Source organism: Camelina sativa, chromosome 12 (genome assembly GCF_030686135.1).
Source record: "Camelina sativa cultivar CO46 ecotype springtype chromosome 12, ASM3068613v1".
In the NCBI taxonomy this organism is placed as follows: domain Eukaryota; kingdom Viridiplantae; phylum Streptophyta; class Magnoliopsida; order Brassicales; family Brassicaceae; genus Camelina; species Camelina sativa.
In genome coordinates, this window is record NC_141891.1 from 6,255,341 (window position 1) to 6,273,980 (window position 18,640).

The 18,640-nt window shown below is 35.7% G+C and overlaps 1 protein-coding gene and 1 pseudogene across 51 annotated transcripts; one reads left to right on the forward strand and one right to left on the reverse strand.

Moving 5' to 3' along the window:
• The first annotated feature begins 931 nt into the window (after positions 1 to 931).
• Positions 932 to 14,885, forward strand: LOC104730544 (uncharacterized). 50 transcript variants are annotated; one of them, XM_087479612.1, is made up of 61 exons: positions 949 to 1,047; positions 1,167 to 1,239; positions 1,415 to 1,469; positions 1,579 to 1,669; positions 1,788 to 1,842; positions 1,933 to 1,998; positions 2,091 to 2,215; positions 2,455 to 2,516; positions 2,819 to 2,890; positions 2,976 to 3,044; positions 3,163 to 3,244; positions 3,598 to 3,671; positions 3,750 to 3,827; positions 3,941 to 4,022; positions 4,114 to 4,285; positions 4,378 to 4,471; positions 4,567 to 4,659; positions 4,730 to 4,873; positions 4,972 to 5,085; positions 5,178 to 5,254; positions 5,351 to 5,405; positions 5,598 to 5,668; positions 5,760 to 5,885; positions 5,976 to 6,010; positions 6,175 to 6,288; positions 6,368 to 6,387; positions 6,463 to 6,563; positions 6,889 to 6,979; positions 7,085 to 7,149; positions 7,230 to 7,357; positions 7,451 to 7,529; positions 7,656 to 7,740; positions 7,835 to 7,951; positions 8,050 to 8,090; positions 8,177 to 8,226; positions 8,336 to 8,437; positions 8,525 to 8,639; positions 8,747 to 8,826; positions 8,944 to 9,009; positions 9,158 to 9,235; positions 9,306 to 9,389; positions 9,513 to 9,613; positions 9,720 to 9,809; positions 9,874 to 10,001; positions 10,092 to 10,154; positions 10,303 to 10,428; positions 10,520 to 10,577; positions 10,727 to 10,812; positions 10,908 to 10,973; positions 11,067 to 11,124; positions 11,267 to 11,315; positions 11,412 to 11,532; positions 11,627 to 11,658; positions 11,821 to 11,936; positions 12,089 to 12,175; positions 12,265 to 12,369; positions 12,542 to 12,611; positions 12,721 to 12,782; positions 12,883 to 12,979; positions 13,074 to 13,174; positions 13,281 to 13,649. In XM_087479612.1, exons 25-30 carry the CDS (start codon positions 6,193 to 6,195, stop codon positions 7,337 to 7,339), a joined length of 483 nt encoding a protein of 160 aa, XP_087335738.1. In that variant the 5' UTR covers positions 949 to 1,047; positions 1,167 to 1,239; positions 1,415 to 1,469; positions 1,579 to 1,669; positions 1,788 to 1,842; positions 1,933 to 1,998; positions 2,091 to 2,215; positions 2,455 to 2,516; positions 2,819 to 2,890; positions 2,976 to 3,044; positions 3,163 to 3,244; positions 3,598 to 3,671; positions 3,750 to 3,827; positions 3,941 to 4,022; positions 4,114 to 4,285; positions 4,378 to 4,471; positions 4,567 to 4,659; positions 4,730 to 4,873; positions 4,972 to 5,085; positions 5,178 to 5,254; positions 5,351 to 5,405; positions 5,598 to 5,668; positions 5,760 to 5,885; positions 5,976 to 6,010; positions 6,175 to 6,192; the 3' UTR covers positions 7,340 to 7,357; positions 7,451 to 7,529; positions 7,656 to 7,740; positions 7,835 to 7,951; positions 8,050 to 8,090; positions 8,177 to 8,226; positions 8,336 to 8,437; positions 8,525 to 8,639; positions 8,747 to 8,826; positions 8,944 to 9,009; positions 9,158 to 9,235; positions 9,306 to 9,389; positions 9,513 to 9,613; positions 9,720 to 9,809; positions 9,874 to 10,001; positions 10,092 to 10,154; positions 10,303 to 10,428; positions 10,520 to 10,577; positions 10,727 to 10,812; positions 10,908 to 10,973; positions 11,067 to 11,124; positions 11,267 to 11,315; positions 11,412 to 11,532; positions 11,627 to 11,658; positions 11,821 to 11,936; positions 12,089 to 12,175; positions 12,265 to 12,369; positions 12,542 to 12,611; positions 12,721 to 12,782; positions 12,883 to 12,979; positions 13,074 to 13,174; positions 13,281 to 13,649. The 50 variants fall into 50 exon arrangements, with proteins under 50 accessions (XP_087335765.1, XP_087335724.1, XP_087335723.1 ...); XM_087479608.1 differs by having other exon boundaries at positions 13,292 to 13,649; XM_087479599.1 differs by having other exon boundaries at positions 11,875 to 11,936; positions 13,292 to 13,649.
• LOC104730543 (diacylglycerol kinase 6-like) lies at positions 13,620 to 16,940 on the reverse strand (annotated as a pseudogene). The gene is made up of 13 exons (XR_015575320.1): positions 16,726 to 16,940; positions 16,273 to 16,510; positions 15,896 to 16,012; positions 15,687 to 15,815; positions 15,513 to 15,598; positions 15,296 to 15,410; positions 15,161 to 15,209; positions 14,934 to 15,016; positions 14,691 to 14,758; positions 14,503 to 14,577; positions 14,338 to 14,425; positions 14,131 to 14,247; positions 13,620 to 14,035 (listed from the first exon to the last, which is right to left on the reverse strand). The product of XR_015575320.1 is annotated as a diacylglycerol kinase 6-like (transcript).
• Positions 16,941 to 18,640: the final 1,700 nt, after the last annotated feature.

Sequence of the window (18,640 nt, forward strand, 5' to 3'; positions counted from 1 at the left end):
TTTAATGAGCAAGAAACAAGACCCAAAAGTTTTAAGACCAACAATCATTAATGTATGCTCTGCTCTCCCTTCCTGTGAATTCATCTTGGCTTTTCTTGGGTCAAAATTGATTTGAAACCGAACCGTTGGACGTAAAAGTAAAACCAACATTATTTGTTTGAGAGAACCGGATCTGTTTTCTTTGGACAACATTTTTTTTGGTTGAAAAAAGATTAATAGGGTAATAGTTTTCTCTCTAAAATTACAAATAGCTTTTTTCAATATTAGAAAATAGGATTTCTTTTTTTTTTTGGTGACGAGGAAGAGTAAATTTCTTTTATTTGTTTATTTTACAAATAAGAATTTTCTTCATTTTTTTTTTCACAACAATGTAAATAAATAGTCTCTCTGATTAGTGATTATAAAATACTCTCTCATGGTAGTAATAGACCCAAGCTTGAGATAAAAAATTAATTTGAAAAAGGATAACTAGAAAAATCATGGAAAGTTACTACGATTATGTAACAAAACCAGGTTATTAACCGGTTTATCTGGTCACAGATTACATACAAAATCATCAAATCCAATTCTACAATCGTTAATATCAAACGACAACGTTTAGTAAAATAGCAATATGGCGGCAGTAAAGTAGTAAGCCCAGCCCATTAAATGTCGGTCCATATATTGCAGTATTGTTGTCAGTTTCGTTGTTTGGTTAGATTTTCGTCAGTGAAAAAAAGATACTAAATTCAAAAAAGAAAATAGATTTTGTTTTTGTTTAAAAGAAAAAAAGAAAGTAGAGAAAAAGGAAAGAAAGGAGTCAAAGATGTTTGACTAAAGGAACTATTTAATCTGGAGCGTTGAAAATTAAGATGATGAAATCGTGACCGTCATAAATAATTATAGACTTCTTTCTTCATCTATAAATAATGCTTCTTCACTCTTTCCAAAGTTCTATTTTCCTTTTTTGTTCTTCGGTGTGGTGTGGTGTGATACTCTATTCAACAATCTCCCTGATTTTGTTTTCAAACGGATCATCTTCGCTACTTGTGATATTCTTATTCTAGGGTTTGGTGGTCTCTGTCTCTCTCTCTCAAATCTCAATTGCATTGCTTCGATATTTGCTCTGTTATTCTTCTTCTTCTTCTTATTCTTAACGCTTCCATATATCTTTTGTCTTTTTGCAGATGAGTTTTAGAATCGAATTTATGATGACCCGATCATCGATCGCTTCTACCCTTCTGAATTCTTTCCCCTAGGGTTTGGTCTCTCTGATCTCAACTGTTTTTTTTTTTTCTTGTACTGTGCATACCTTCCAATTTAATCACTTCTTCGCTCTGTTATAATATCAGACGCAGAGCGTCTCTGATATTTTTTGTTTTGGTTCCCTAAGTAACTAAACTAAGTAAGTTTCTTATTCGTCCTCTTATTGCAGGTGTTTTGATATCGAATTTATGATGATCCGATCACTCATCATCGCTCCTCCTACGGTTTGATTTCTAAAAATCTTATTTTTGTCACTCGTTTTATCTAATTTGCTCTCTCTCTCTCTCTCTCTCTCTCTCTTATGAATTTTCACTTTGTTTTGTTTGATTTTAGGTTTATGGAGGATATATATTACGCTCTGATTGGTGATTTACTTTGATTGATCGTTTGTCAAGCGTTCGTCTTCTCTTTTTGTTCTTGGCAGGTTGTTTTATCTCTTTGGATGTTTAATTCCCCACACTTCTTAATTCCTATGTATGCGATTTTCTTGTTGTTGTATTATAAGCTAACAAAAATATATCTTCTCTCTCACTTTGATGCAGATTGCACAGTGGGGTTTGCTCTGTTGTTGAATCTTTCTCTTCATCATCTGTTTTGGTAAGTTTCTTCTTCTGATATATATCTTGTGCTAACATCTTCTTCTTCTTTCCCCTTAATGACTTTATGAGATTTGTTATTGTTGGTGAGGTTTGATCTCTCGGTGGGGTGATGGTTCTGATGGATCCTTGTCTTCTCTGCGCGCTACATCTTCAGGTAGTGTTCTTCCTCTTACCAAATTTGTTTTTTCTTTCTTTCTTTGTTTCTATATAAGTGAAATTACATATATCTTTTTCTCTTTGATGCAGACCATCGTGTTCTCCTGTCTCTTTTTAGTGTTTTTTTTTAGATTCTTTTGATGCATACAGACATTCAGGTAATCATTCAATGACCTGAAGTCGCAGCTACAAGAGTTAACTCTCCGGAACAGCAGGTTAGTGTAGACCACCTTTACATATTTTTTTAAAGATGAAGTCGTCAATTATATCTTCTGATGCTTGAGGTTGTTCTTAAATCCCACTACTTACATTGAATATATCAAGTCCTCATCCTTCCCGTTCTAAGTGTGTTGGCTTGGTGCAACAACTTTTTTCATTATTTCAGGGTATACACTTTGAGGGGCTTGTCTTGTGTTTGATGCTAATCCATTGGTGTTCTGATCTATGTAACCAGGGGCTGCAACAATCTTGCTCAGCGATTCAGATAGGCTTCAGATGCAAAGCTCTACAGACCTGGTAATTTTCTAGCTCCTTTGTTTTGTATTTTTTTAGCTTTTATTTGCATCTCTAGCTCATTTCAAATGCTTACTAACCTTCACATGCAAGTTTGATTTATTAATATTCCAATAATGCTTGAGAGAATGGTCTTTATTTTTCTGTTTTCTCTTTCCCTTTAGTAACCTGATGCACAACGCCCTGTCTCTTTCCCCTTTTTGCTCTGTATCTCTAATGCTGCACATATTTCTAGCGTTTGATACTTGTTTGATCTTATTATTATGTTCATCTTCTTATTTTACCTCTTGGATCTGTTATTTTAGATTGTGGAGGATGCTTTTCTCGGTGGGTGATGGTTCTGATGGATCCCTGTCTTCTCTGCGCTACCTCTTCAGGTAGTCTTCTTCCTTTTTTGCCTATCAGTTTTTTGATGTAATATTGGCTAATTGTTGCTCCTCTGTTGCTTTTGTATATTCCCAGATGACGTTCTTGCTGTGTACACGACATTCAGATGAGAGATCGATGATCCGCAGATTATCCCCTATGCGAGTTTGTTCTTAAACTTTGTCCCTTTTTAACTATTATTTGTATTCAATGTCTTTTTAATGAATCTATATCTCTCTTTGATGCCTTTTTGTGTGTGTTTTTATTGCACATATTTTACAAGCCGACATCATTGTTCGTGGTTATGCTGATTGGAATTCTAGGTTTGCCTTGAAGGTCTTAGACCAAGTCTCCCTAAGCCAAAGGTACACTCTCTTCTTTTGACACTCTTGTAGTGTTCTTCCTCTTAATTTATGACTTAATTTCTTTCTATATAAGTGAAAAAACTTCTTTCTCTCTTTGATGCGGATTACGAGGAACTAAGGTTTCTGTGTGGGAGTGCGTTTGATTTCTAAGTTCAACTTTCAGGTTACCTTACATCTATACACCTTTTTGCCTTATCAGTTGTTTTATTTAATTTTGGCTAGTTGTTGGTCCTCTGTTTCTTGTGTGTTTCCAGATTACGTTGCTGTCATGTCTCAGTTTATCTTGAAGGATTCCTTTGCTCTGTCGTTACTTCATGTTGCCTCTTTGACAGTATCCCTTTGTTATATCCCAGACAGCATCAAGAACATGAAGCCTCTTTGACAGGCTTTGATGGAAACAAACTTCTATGTGCTACGTCTTCAAGGGGTTTTGTTCTTCCTCTTAATACATCTTTTACTTTCGTTTTTTGTTCTGTTCCTTACGTTTCTTTGTTTGTTTTTGCAGGTGTTTTGGAACCCAATTATGATATGATCATGGCGTAAACTTCTCCAGGCTGCTACGTCTTTAGGCACGTTCTCACAGGTTCCTTCTTCTAATTAAACCCATCTCTATTTGATTATGTCTTGTCTCTTTGATTCGGTGGTTTTTTTCTAATTACATGTTATTAACTTCTCGTTTTTGTTTTGTTGGTTTAGATTTGTGAAGGATGGTACGATTGATCGGTGATGGATTTGACTGATCGTTGTCACTCTAATTCATGTTGATTTTTCTTCTAGGGTTTGGTTTCTAAAATTGAGTCGTTCAAGGCCTTTTTTTATATTATGTTTATGCGATTTTTAACTCTTCTTCGCTCTGTTATATATTTTAGATTGTGGAGGAGGATGCTTTGATCGGTTGGTGATGGTCTTGAACTTCGATAGATCATTTTTGTCTTCTCTGCGCTACATCTTCAGGTAATCTCTTGGACCTTGTTGTTGCTGTTTTCGTTGTGACCATGGCGTTTCTCACTACAACTAATCTCATCTTCAACTCCGACCAAGGTATACAAATTTTTGTGATATTCAACTTCTTAGCTAAGACTAGGTAGGAGCTCTCTTTCTATCTGACGTTTCTTCTAAATTAAATTGTGCAGAAGCAGATCCGAGATGGTTTTGAAGAATTGGAAACTCTCATAACATACCTCAACAAGTTCGTGTTCTTCGTAATCCTCCTGCTTCACCATCTGTGTAAGTAACATTCACCACCTGACACCTGTTAGATTATTTCATTATATTTATATAATTCTCTTGTCTTCTAACTCTCTGAATCTTTGGTGACCTAGAGATATGGTGCAAGCCAGTGTCGTTTTGCAAGTGTGGATCGGAGGACCTTGCTCTGTCCATGATAGCAACGATCCTCTCTCTCGGAACAACCTGTAAGTGGTAACATTTTTTTTCTGCTTCTTATCTGAGTCATTGCTTGACCTACTTAGTTTTGTGTGGCAGATCTTATGCAATTTGCAAGGAGAGCCCACGAGAGGATAATAAGAGTCAGATGAATTTTATTTAAAGAGTTAAAGAGATGTTGGAGGACAACAGTTGGCTCATGCGTTCAATCCGGAGGGATCTGTGCTCGCTGCTGGTGCAGAGGTAAAAAAAAACTCTTAGATGCAATCATCTCTTTTTATAAATGACAGAGAAATCAACTTTAGTGGATCTTATGCATTCTCTTTTTTTATGCATTACAGGATGGGACTTTGAATGGCCTAGCTTGCATGAAAATATTGCTTAATGGTGGTCCACTTTGCCGGATTTCGGAGGTGAGTGCTTCTACTGCTGTTCTCAGTCTATCAAAGGAGAAGGTTAGTTGGGTTTTGCTCTTAACTTTTAACTTTATATACAAACTTTCAACATTTTTGTATTGGATCTGATGTGTTTAAATACTGAAATGCAGGTCGAGGTGTTTGCCTCCTGTAGATTTTACGGAGACAATGCAGCCAAATGAAATTCTTTACATTGCTGCAAACACTTGTGAACTTATATTCTGGCACTGCAAGCTTTAAATTCTTCCACTTTGTTTTGTTGTTTTTGTACAAAAGCTAAAAATATCTTCTCTCTTTAATGCAGATTGCAGAGTGGGGTTTTCTCTGTTGTTGAATCTTTCTCTTCATCATCTGTTTTGGTAAGTTTCTTCTTCTGATATATCTCTTTGCTACATCTTCTTCTTCTTCTTTTTCTTTCCCCTTAATGAGTTTATGAGATTTGCTATTGTTGGTGAAGTTTGATTTCTTCTCCAGTGTCTTATTGTGTTTTCTACTTTCTATTGTTTGATCATGTTCAATGTGATTTTTACCTCTTGGATCTGTTATTGTAGATTTTAGAGGATGCTTTGCTCGGTGGGTGATGGTCTGATGGATCCTTGTCTTCTCTGTGCTACCTCTTCAGGTAGTCTTCTTCCTCTTAACCAATTTGTCTTTTCTTTCTTTCTTTTCTTTCTATATAAGTCAAATTACGTATATCTGTTTCTTTGATGCAGACCATCGAGATTAATGTGTGTGAGGAGGGTTTGAAGAGAAGGAATAAAACATTGTAAAAGTGAATGGTTTGCGTATGGAGCTAGAACCATACAAGGAGATTGTGTCTACTGCTTTGTTTAACTCAGGTTACAGTTTCAAATACTTGTCTTACCAGTCCACAGTTCTGTAATTGTGGATTTACTTCAGATTTTTGTGTCTTCTTTTTTTTCCTTCAGGATGCAACCATGCAAGGTTATTGGTGGGATGAGAGGTATGACTGGATTGCTTTGGGAAACCTCATTGCTTTATCCATATGATAACTCTTTCTACTTATAATTTTACTTGGTTAGATCATACATTTTGAATATATCAATTCCTCATCCTTTTCGTTCTAAGTGTGTTGAGGTGATGCAACTATTTTTTTCATTATTTCAGGGTATACACTTTGACGTGATGCTAATCGATTGGGGTTCTGATCTCTGTAACCAGGGGGCAGTAATCTTGCTCAGCAATTCAGATAGGCTTCAGATGCAGAGCTCTACCGACCTGGTAATGTTCTCCTTATAATTGTTGTTGCATATAAGCTCTACCGTCCCACTTTGCTCATAAGTTGTTTTTCCAATTTCAGGACCGTCTGAAGAAACTCAAGTCAGAATATATTTCTTGCTATATGGCTAACAGACTTTTCATATGACTCTTTTCTTCTACAATTTTTTTTTGCAGACTCCAGGACGTGAATCTATTGCAGCCAAGCTTGTGTGGAAAATTTGACATAGCAGGTGAGTTAGAAGTCTTTAATGGTGGACAACAGATTGACTCAGCAGGTGAGCTATAAGTCTGTATCTATCTGCACATATTATCTTTCTGTGTCCCTGCATGTGAGATCATGTAGTTTCAGCTTTTATTTATTTATGCCACAACAACTCGTACTCGTCTGTCTTAACATCGATTAAATTTTACTTACTTCCCATGCTTGTTCGTAACATATAACTCTGCTTTGTTTTTTCTTTGATGGTCTCTGTCTGATTTTGCAAACCAATTCTTTTTAAGGTGCTGCAACTTGAGATCTTTGATTGAAACTTTATCTTAAGATATGTCTTTTTGTGAATGATGTTTTTTAAGTATTCTGATGATGATTTCAATTTACAGCTTGCTTATGGACCGACGTGGTTATATATGGGGAAGAGTACACTCTTAAATCATTACAACATGATGACAAAGTAACACGGATATGCGACAGGTTTTTTTCTTGTTCGATCATCTTTTCTTAAAAGTTTATATTATTTATCTTATCATTGTGTTCATCTGATTTTAACTCTTGGATCTTTTATTTTAAATTGTGGAGGATGCTTTGCTCGGAGGTTAATGGTTCTGATGATGGATCGTTGTCTTCTCTGCGCTACATCTTCAGGTAGTGTTCTTCCTCTTAATCTTTTTTTTTTCTTTCTTTCTGTATAAGTGAAATTACATATCTCTGTTTCGTACATGCGGACCATCGTACATGCGGACCATCGAGATTAATGTGTGTGAGGGTTTGAAGAGAAGAAAAAACATTGTGGAAATGAATGGTTTGCGTATGAAGCTAGAACCATATAAGTAGATTGCGTCTGCTGCTCAGGTTACAGTTCCAAACACTTGTCTTACCAGTTTATGTTTCTCTACATTCTGTAATTGTGGATTTACTTCAGATTTTTGTGTCTTTTTTCTTCAGGATGCAAGCAAGGTTATTGGTGGGAAGAGAGTTATGACTGGATTGCTTTAGGAAACCTCATTACTTGATCCAAATGAGGGTACTGATAACTCTTTCTTTATAGTTATAATTACTTGGTTAGATCCTACGTCTTGAATATATCAAGTCCCCATCCTTCCCGTTCTAAGTGTGTTGACTTGATGCAACTATTATTTCATTATTTCAGGGTATATACACTTTGAGGGGCTTGTCTCGTGTTTAGTGCTAATCGATTGGTGTTCTGATCTATGTAATCGATCACTGTTGATAAGGTATGGATTCCTACGATTTTTATCTGCTCTGTTTTATTATGAAGGCTTTCTCTTACAAAATATTGTACTCCTTTTTTATGTGGTATTTGTGAAGGTACTTGGTGGAATGGAAGGGATGACTGGATTACGCTAGGAAACCTTATTGCTTGTTCGTGCTGTCTACACACATTCAGATGAGAGATCGATGATCCACAGATTCTTTCCTACAAGAGTTTGTTCCTTAACTTTGTTCCTTAACTTTGTTCCTTTTTTTTACTAGTTTTTATATTCAGTGTCTTTTTAATGAATCTATGTCTCTCTTTGATGCAGATCGTGGAGGGGGAGTGATATGATAAATTTCGTACCTTTATGTGTGTTTTCATTGCATAACCACAGGCTTACATCAAGAGTTGTTGTGGTGTGTGATTTGAAATTTCTTTTGTCTTCTAATTCTCAGTTGAAGCATTATAATGGTGACGAGAGAGCAAACAAGTCAGAGAGAGAGAGGTATGTATTCTTTTCTTTTCTTATAAATTCTATGATTCTGACTTAGTTAGTGACTTTAGTGTGTGTGAATATAGTTTTGTATTTGTTTCTTTTTGGTTCTGTGAAACAGGTGGGCGTTGATTGATTTATTTGACTCTTTCGTTGATGATTTTTTGCTGAAGAATGAAGTAGATTCAGAACACAATCGTCGTTAACGTGCTTGCTTATAAAGGTAACAACACCAAACTGGTTCTACTGATTTGATCGATAAAATTTGCTTTAAAGTTGTTGTTGTTTTTGGTTTCTTTTTCTTTTTAAGGAGATCATCATTATTCAAGCAAGCTAGAGACCATATGTGTACAACTAATTCCATTGAATGACACCATTCCATCCATGAGCCAACAACAACAAGAAGAAGAACACCTCCACTCCAGGTTTTGTTTCATAATCATCCTTCACTTATGTCTGATTTTTGTGTTATTATCTGATCATTGTTAATTTTGCAGTTTGATTTAAATGGGAATTTTATTATTTGTTGTAGGGACCCTGAGAGACGAAGTGGAATTGATAATGGTGCTGTTTGTTCCTGTTCTCCTAGTTTTACCCACCACATTGCTATAGGTATGTCTGATTTACCCTTATTTATGACGTCAAACTCTCTTTCTATGTGAATTCATTATCTTCATAAAGCTCGTCTGTACATTTATGTGTTTGTGTTTTGATTGCATATATTTACAGGCTGACATCATTGTTCGTGGTTATGCTGGTTGGAATTATACGTTTGCCTTGAAGGCCTTCCCAAAGGTACACTCTGATATGGTTAATTTTTCTTCTCGTCTGTTATTTTTTTTATTATCTTCTGGTTACCTCACATCTATACACCTTTTAGCTTTATGTTATGATCTCTTTGTCTCACTATCTATTTATGTGGGTTTTGGTTGCATATCCACAGGCTGACATCATTGTTTGTGGTTATGCTGATTGAGATTTTAGGTATGTCTTGAAGGTCTTAGACCAAGTCTTCCCAAAGGTACGCTCTCTCTTATTGACACTCTTGTAGTCAGTCCATCACTGATCGGTTGGTTTTGTTTGCCTTGAAGGTCTTAGACCAAGTCTTCCCAAAGGTACACTCTCTCTTCTTATTGACACTCTCTCTTCCCAATGTCCAAGAAGAGCACCTCCAGGTTTTGTTTCATATCATCCTTCACTTATGTCTGATTTTGTTTTTATTGGCAAATCCTCTTTTCTTCTCTTCTCATTTGAACTACAGTATTTATTACCTGATGATTTTGTTCGCTCTCTCTCAGGTTCCGGGCCAGCCAAAACTGCAGCCAAGCAATATATGTCCAAGGAGATGGCCTTGTTAGCCTTCAATCGGGCTCTTACTTTAAGCGAACTAAAACCAGAGGTTTGCTTTTTTTACATCTTCGCATATAATTTGGTCTCATCCCTCCTCACTTCACCATGTTGTTTCTTGTTGGATTTGTCTAACTTTCTTATATCTGGTGTTTTAGGATCTCTGATTCTTGGTGTGGGTTTTAGAAAGAGCAAAGAGCAAGTTGAAGTGCTGTCAAAAGAGTTGGCTCATCGTCCGGCTGTGCCAGGTTTGCAGTTCATGTCTCTGCTCTGTGTTTTTGTCACCTCTAGTTTCATGAATTAACATTGCAGGATGTACAAGTATTGTAGCATCATTCCATTAGATGATTCTTTGGGTTATGCTGCAAAATTTTCACACATGCTGGGATATAATAGTCCTCAGATGAAAGAACTCATGAGGCTTATGTCACCATCCACAGGTTTCTTCTAGCTCTCTCTGTTTCTACATGTCAATTTTGTTTCCCTTATTATATGATCCTAAGGTACAGTTTTATCTCTTTTCGATGTAGGTGCCAAGCAAAGAGCAAGTTGAGGTGCTGTCAAAAGAGTTGCTCATCATGCGGCTGTGCCAGGTTTGTAGTTCATGTCTCTGCTCTGTGTTTTTGTGATCTCTACTTTCATCACTCATCAAAGCTTAGCAAATAAGCCGATGCTAATTATAAACTAGTGTTATGATTGTTTCAAAGATACCTCTAGTTTATGCTTCATTTTACATTGCAGATTATGTTTACAAAGTTATTGATGCTCTGCCTTCGACAGTCCAATGACTCAATGTGCTAGCGGTGTTATGGCCCTTCAGGTGGATGGCTCCCATAGTATATATCTATGGTCCAACTACTCGGCAAGGTTTATTCCCTGACCTTTATTTTATTGGCAAATCCTCTTCTCTTCTCCATTGACTAACTATCACCTGATGATTTTGTTCTCTCTCTCTCAGGTTCCGAGCCAGTCAAGCAATGGCTCCTATATTGAAGGAGATTCTGCCACGATCCAAGGTTCGTTTGTTTCTTCTCTTGTGTTTCTTTGTGTAATTTTACATTTACTCCCTTGTTTTTATCTCCCACCATATGTGCTTCTGTAACTGTTGCATCTGATTAAATAATTTGGTAACTGTGATCGTGACGAGATATAATTATTAATTTAGGCTTTGAGTATTATTACTGGTTGACGACAGCTGAGCGTTTTTACTTACTGATTGCAAAACATTTCAATGTCGTTATTGTGGATGAGGCAAGTAAACTTTGTCGTACAGTGTCTCTTCTTAATTGTGTAACCTGGATTAAATTCTTGGATACATTCTGATTGACTCTTGTTATACTTCACAGGATATATAGATGGCCTCCATGAATTGTGGGTCCTTATCTATCTATGGGTCCAATCACTCGGACAAGGTTTCTTCTCTGACCTCTATTTTATTGGCAAATCCTCCTCTTCTCTTCTCCATTGATTAACTATCACTTGATGATTTTGTTTATCTCTCTTAGGTTCCGAGCCAGCCAAGTAATGACCCCTATCTTGAAGGAGATTCTGCTACGATCCAAGGTTTGTTTGGTTGTTCTCTTGTGCTTCTTTGTGCAATTTTACTTTACTACCTAACTAATTTATTTGTCAAATACTTGCATCTGTGCGTCTGTACAAGTAATATATCTTAACTGATACTTGACAACTTCTTCCTTTTTATCAGTTTACTAGGAAACAGCCGGATTAACAGTTAACGATCATGTTCGTACAAGGTTCGTGAGTTATCCTCTTTATCTTGGCTTTCTTTATTTTCTCTTTTCTAGGGCTATTCATCTGTTCTCACGGTTCTTTTGTTTCATATCTCATAGGAGGCCTTTGAAGAACGATTGCGAGAATATCATGTGATGTGTACATCCCTCGGCGGTATTTCTGTCCCAGCTCTTGACAAAAGATTGTCTTTGGGACTAGTTCCTAGCCCAATCAATTCTGGTGATGTGTTTGTTTGACTGCATATCTCTCTATGTATTGAAGTGTTCATATGGTGTTAATCTTGATGCTCAACTGAATTCAACTTTATTTGCAGTCACAGGGAGACACAATAACTGGTGGTGACATGTAAGTTTATTGGTTTATATACATAGTACTCCACCTCCCATGCTGTTGTGTATGTTGGTTGTGGAGTGAGAGGAAATGAAATGGCTTTTATTTCTCCCATTCTGAATCTGCATATTGTTCATACAATTCAGACATTTGATCTGATGGTTTCTCATAAATTAGGTTCTTATGGACTTCCCACATCTGTACGTGATGAAAGTGTTATTGTTGGTGCAGTTTCACCTCCTGGATGAGACTTTTCAGATCATGTGGCTTCTGCTTCCGTTGGTATTATGCATGTAATAATTATGTCGTTCATGGCTGCTTCCCTATCTTACATTGTACATATACATATTCATATCTTGATTGAGATAAACCAGATGGTGTTTGGTTTTAGAACTGCCGCAGACTCGTATTAGCATTGTTTATGTTTATTTCTTTTCTTCTGCAGGTCTTCTGGGGTTTGGACAAAAAGCTTGCCCAGAGAAAACATTTTCCTTCTATTAATTTGTTGATTTCCTACTCAAAGTATTCAACGGTATGCTTACGTGTTCTTAGTTTAAACTTGTCTTGGTTTACTATTTCGAATTCTTGTATATAAAAAGTTGCTTTTCTTTCTTTCTTCAGGCATAGGAGTCTTTCTATTAGAGGTTCGATCCAGATTTCATCTAAATCAGGACAAAGGCCAGAGAGGTGTTGCAAAGGGAAGACGGTCTTAATGAAATTGTCCAGGTACGTGTCACTTATCCTTGTATAAGAAGTATCAATGTCGTGACTAGTGACCTCTTGTCTCAGCTATATATACATTTTAAGGTTTGGCATCTAAACTTGACTTGAGTTATAGACGAAAATCAGTCTTAGAGTATAATTCTTTCTGAAAGGAATTTCTTTGATTGCCTTTCAGGATATGACCATGGTGTTTTGCGTAAAACGGATCCAAGATATGTGTACCGAGTCCCTACTCTGCAAGTGAGGTATCATGTTTTCGCATTTACGAGACTTTTAATCTTGCTGGAATTTTTTTTTGATGTCTGGTTAAAGTAGGAGTTGCTCAATAGCATTCTTGTTTCTGATTCTGCTTAGGTTAGCAAAGGTGCGGTTAACTATGTTCTGTTGACAAGGGCCACAAGCCAACTATTTTGGAGGTACATTCTTGATAACTGCAGTAAACTTCCAGCTAAATTAGAAAATGATGAAATAAATCCATAATCCATTTTTTTTTTCCTGAAATTTCTTTGGGTGCAGGGATCAATGTTGTGGAGGAAAAGAGTCACAACAATGGCTTCAGAGCATCCTGAGGTTAAAGTGAATCAGATGCAGTGCTTCTTGGAGCCATTGGAGGGTATGACTTCTCTCTTGTCCCAACTTATGTATTTCGCTCTAAATTTTGTTTGGGAAATACAGTTTCTCATATTTTCATGTTGGTATGATTTAAGGTACAAATGGGATAACAATGAAAAGCATCTGAGGCCTGAGAAGGGGTTACTTCAGTTGAGCTTCGTGCAGGTCTCTTAAGTCTTTGCAAGTTCTGCCTCAGGTAACCATCCTCATCCTAATCTCAGAAATTTCTAAGTCTTTGCAAATCTGAGACCTGCTATACCTTTGCTTTGATTGTTGAGACATCATTACACGAAAACCTAAAGATTTTGCACAGTTCTTGGCGAAGTCTATCCCTTGCTTTGAAACCCAATCTTCAAGTGTTTGTTGGGACGCGACCACAAGGGCCACACAGTAACTGTAGAATGAATCAGCATGCATGAAACATAACGTTTTCAACATAGGGACTTATACTGAGAGCATCTTACTTCTGCGGAAAAAAAGGAGTCTGTTTAATTAGCTCACCTGGAGATAAAAGTCAACTTTTGGACATTCTAGAGAACAGCCGCATAACTGTGTGATTTTGTTATGATTTGGATATCTGAACATTAGGATTAAGAACAGGGGACAAGAAATAGAGGTTGGTTGATCGTTAGTAATTAATATACGAGCACAAGAAAGAGATTTGATTTAAATGTTTCTAGTAAATTCTGGAACAAAAAACCATCCCAACGAGATTAGAGTTTTAAATTAAAGTCTAAACACAGAAGCCACATAAAAAAAGGTGGAAGATTGTTTTAAGAGTCAAATATAACAACTGAATATCTACGAAAAGAAATATCCAAGAACTTTGGATCAGTCATCTTCATCATCACTAAACCGGGGTTGTGGAAGAAGACTCGTTCATGCTTTTGGAGCAGCAATTTTGGGTTGCAAGCATGTTGACTTGTCCATGATGTGAGATCTCTATCATCACAGTTTCATCATCCAGTGGAAGTGGTTGTTTCCATGGCTCTCCATCCGTTCTCATGTATGCATGCTTCGCTGCACTTTTCTTAAATTCAAACCGGATTTGGTTTGCCTATACAAAAACGCGCACACACACACACACACATGTTGGGTTTAAAATGTGGGCTTACTCACAATTTTGTCTTATACAACTTTAAATTTACTTACCTGTGCAAGTCTTGTCCCATGACCATTTGGAGTGAGCAGAACAAGACCATGCCAAGCATTTCTAAACCCAACTATTTCGATGAGTCCATCGTCAACGAATGGTGGAGTTAGGCTTCTCTGTTGAGACATCCACAAAGAAAGTAAAACATTGTTTTTAGTAGATTTAGATTATATTGAAGCAATGTGAAGAGAATGTTAAAAGCATACATCACGTTGTTTCTTGGGATTTGGTGTTCCCCAAGGATCTAGTCCTCCAGAAAAGCTAGGAAGATTCAAACATACTATGGACCTAATGCTGCCAGGACAAAGATCAATGTTAACTAATTATCATTGTACAAGAAGCCTCGTATAACCTTCTATTTATATAGTTACCTTTTGGGAATGTCAAGGTCATTCCATTGTCCATTTTTGTTACAAATTTGAACCTTTGCAAGGTGAGCTATGTTTCTGCACGCCATATAGTATTAGAGCTTTCATTGACTTCTTTCTGTTTTCGGGGTTTTAGATCCCAACAAGAGAGGAAACAACTAATGGATAAGCAACAAGAAATTGATACTTACAGTGAAGAAGGGTGAACAAGAGAGGCAAAAAACCATCCTTGTGTGCAACTAAGCTTAAGGTATGTGCTCTGGAACGTCATGTAAATCAATTGGAAACATTACTTGTTAGTTTTTTTTGTTATTTTAGTTTACACTATAAAATGTAATCGCGTGAATTAGGCACAAGTTGTCCCATTAATGAAAACATTAGAGCCACATCACTTGATCAAGACAAGGTTAAAAAAAAAAAAAGGGTATGTAAACCTGATTAGCCAGCTGGTTTTTAAACTTTTCTGGGTGACGTTTTCTCTGGGAATGAAATTCATGAGATACTTGAGCATCCATTCCTGCAGTAAGATTGATTAAATGGCTGATATTGTAATGACAAGTCATATTTACAACTAACTTATAAATCCAATGACATGATATCATTTATCTACAGTGCTGTTTATGGAGGGAAAAAAAAAAGAGTAAAGAGCATAAATTCTTACCAAGGCTAAAGTAATTCCAGAATCCCCCACGAAATGTTTGGTAACCTTCCTGGAAATTTTGAAAATTCTGATCATAAAATTAAGTAGAAAAGGAAGAGATGGTGCGTCCCAAGAGAAGATGATAATATATCTTACCATATATTCTTGATCTGATGGTAAAACACTATGAAATGCATGCGGTAGCTCAAGAGGTGGCATAGGATTACAAGAGCCTTTTTCCGGTGCCTTCATCCTCACAAGTACGTGCCAACTTAATTAAGATGAAAAAATGAATACATATATCAACCCAAATATTAAAGTATATAATTTGAAAATTATAAGAGAATATATGGAATATATATGTGTTAAGTACTTGTCTATCTTCATCTCTTTTGCGTTGATCACTTGATCCAAAAAGGACTCCACGGAAGACCTACCTGTTCCAGGATTTTTCTTACCCTGAAGATGAAATTTTATAAGACTTTGAAAACATATGATGGTGACATTCATGTGAACCAGTCTAATATATATGAACATTTATACTAACCCATCCAAATGCAAATGGAAGGTTGTTTCCTGTACCCAAAGGAACCGTAGCAACTGGTGGTGGATTAGATAATTTAAGATCAGAGACAACTCCAAGGAGCCAACCAGCTGTTCCATCTCCCCCTGCAACCTGATTTAAAACATAACTCATGCTCTATAATCACTTAATTATAAACACTATTTTTCTACATACCAAAGAATATAACTCACGATTATTTTCAACTTGTCTCGAATCTTGCAAGCGAAACCATCGTCCTTTAGCCTCTCTAGATTAAGATAAATTCTCTGCAGCACCTTATCCGGAGTCTCTGCCTCTAGATCAAAAACCTACACAACAAACGTGATATAGTATATGATTTAAGTAATTCAGACCATTCTTTTCTTTTTATTACATCAATTCAGACCATTCTTTTGTAATTTTAATATTTGTAATATTTCAGTAAAGTTTGATTTTAGGGTTTTAGGTCGAAAAAAATACAGGATTCCGTAATCAAGAAGAAATCAATTATTCAAGATCGTTTTCTAGATTTTTCCAAAAGACCAACGAATCGTTTAATTAGCTAGGGTAAATTGATATAATTAAAGACCTGCTTATCGTTGAGCAGAGTGCGGTAGGTAAGGATGAGTTCAGCTCCTAGTTGACCTCCGCTTTTGGAGTTGATGAATACGAGGATCGGGCTCTCCGGTGGAGTACTACTACTAGGTTGCACCAAAGGCTCGGCTTCATCAGGTGAGAGAACGTACGAAGGAATGTAGAATCTCTTGAGAAAATCTGATAAATTCTTGTATTTTTCCATGCTCGTCGTCATATATAAATCAGCAGTACTATTATTCACATATAAAAATAGTTAAAATCGACAATGTTAATCATGCAAAAGATACGATCGAAGAAGCATCAGAACAAAAACCATCATATATATCTAGTCTAGAGGGTTGAAAAAAAAATATAAAAAATAAATTAATTGTGTCTGTATGTACAAATTAAACTAGGAATCTTGAAAGCGTGAGCTTATATGGAGGATCCTGAAGATTATATTTACCAAGATTTGTTTTCCTTTTTTTGGTTAATGCTAATTAAGAGTTTAAGACAAAGTGATTTTTTTGCTTTGATAGGTAACATTACTACCACTAATATTAATTGCCTGTCTGCACACTCTAAAACGTCATCTTTCACATGCAATATCTAGTTACTGCTGACTATCGTCAAAAAAAAAAAAATCTAGTTACTGCTGACATGGAGATAGAGTGGAATCCATTGTCTATTTAGCTTTTTTTTTTTTGGTACTAATGTTAAGTTTATTTATCATCTTTTATACATTCATTAATAGGTAACCAAACCCACAAAAAAAAAAATTTGCTAGTATTAAGTTATATTTCATACCAGTTAATTACTAGTTTAATACATTAATTTATCATTTAATTTATACAAATTTAATTTAGATAATTTAGAAATATTGTTTTTATCATCAAGTTGTATATATCTTTAGTATTTACTTAGAAATATTGTTTAGATAAATCATTAATTTATACAAATTTAATTTAGATAATTTAGAAATATTGTTTTTATCATCAGGTTGTATATATTGTTTTAATGTATCAAAGTGATATTGTTGTTGACAAAAAAAAAAAGGTACATTTATCTTTAGTATTTACTATTTACTATTACAAACCAATTACTACTACTTTCATATATTTATATGAATTTATACATATGTAGATATCCTACAAAGATTACTTTTTGTCATCATGTTTTCTAATAAGGTAAATAAGGTTTAAACGCTATTAATACATTGCAAAATTATAAGTTAGATGGAAACAACCTGGCAACAATAGCATAACATAAACCCATTACAATGTAAGGCTTAAGTCCATTAGTAGCCCATTAATTAAAACGCTGTGGTGAGAGGCCTTGTTCGAGAATCTCCTAATGCGATGACTTGACACAATCTTTGACTTACATCATCTCTGACGCTGACCGATTTTTTTGTGTGCTAAAACTCTGATGCTATTGCTGACCAATCCAGAAACATAACCTAAGAGTAGATGAAAATGATGCAAAAGAGAAATGAAAAGGACAATCACACAACACATTTATTTTTCCACGTGTCTCATTCTTCATGAACCCACACATTGCTATGTTAGGAAAGCTATGAAAATATTCTTAAAAATATGGACAAAATAGCTTTGGTGTGAACCTCCGGAGAAGCCTGTGTGGTTCTCTTGTGATAAAAGGTGATGATGATATGGTTATTCAAAGTTTGTTGCACAGCTTTCCACCAACAATTTAACAAACAAAAATAAAGCTTCCCTCTTGTTTTGTTGTTATTTTATTTGCTTTTTGAAATCGTTCTAAGATAATGCGGACGTGGATGGCTATTCGGAGAGACCCTTCCACAAGCAATCTCCTACAATTGAACTTGGAATTACGTTGTATATAAGTAAAATGTTACAATTCGCCATCATCATCAATTTTGAAAGCACAAGGCACATGACATTAACACGTTATTTGAATTATATTTGATGAGAATATCCAACTACTTTACCGTCCTCACTCTCTTTACCTTTGAAACTCTAGGCTCTATGTTACAAAATTCAACGCAACATATATTATCAAACTTAACTTTCTCCAGGGTTTTTTTCTTAAAACCAAACATGTATGTAGAAGTCAACTGACCTATATTAACATGCAAAGTCAACAAGATCCTTTTTGTTTAAGCAAAAGCCAATAACTTAATCCATGAACTAAAAGCAAAACATGTGAAATTATTAATGTGCTTCAATCCGACTCTCACGACCATAATCTAAATGCGAATAGTTACTGCCATCATTAAGGTCTATTTTAATCTCCTACTTACATTCGTTTTTCTATATACAAGAGTACGTTATTTCGCTCCAAATTAAATATTAACATTTGTGACTTATGATTAGTTGTAGTGACAGAGTCACAGAATCTAA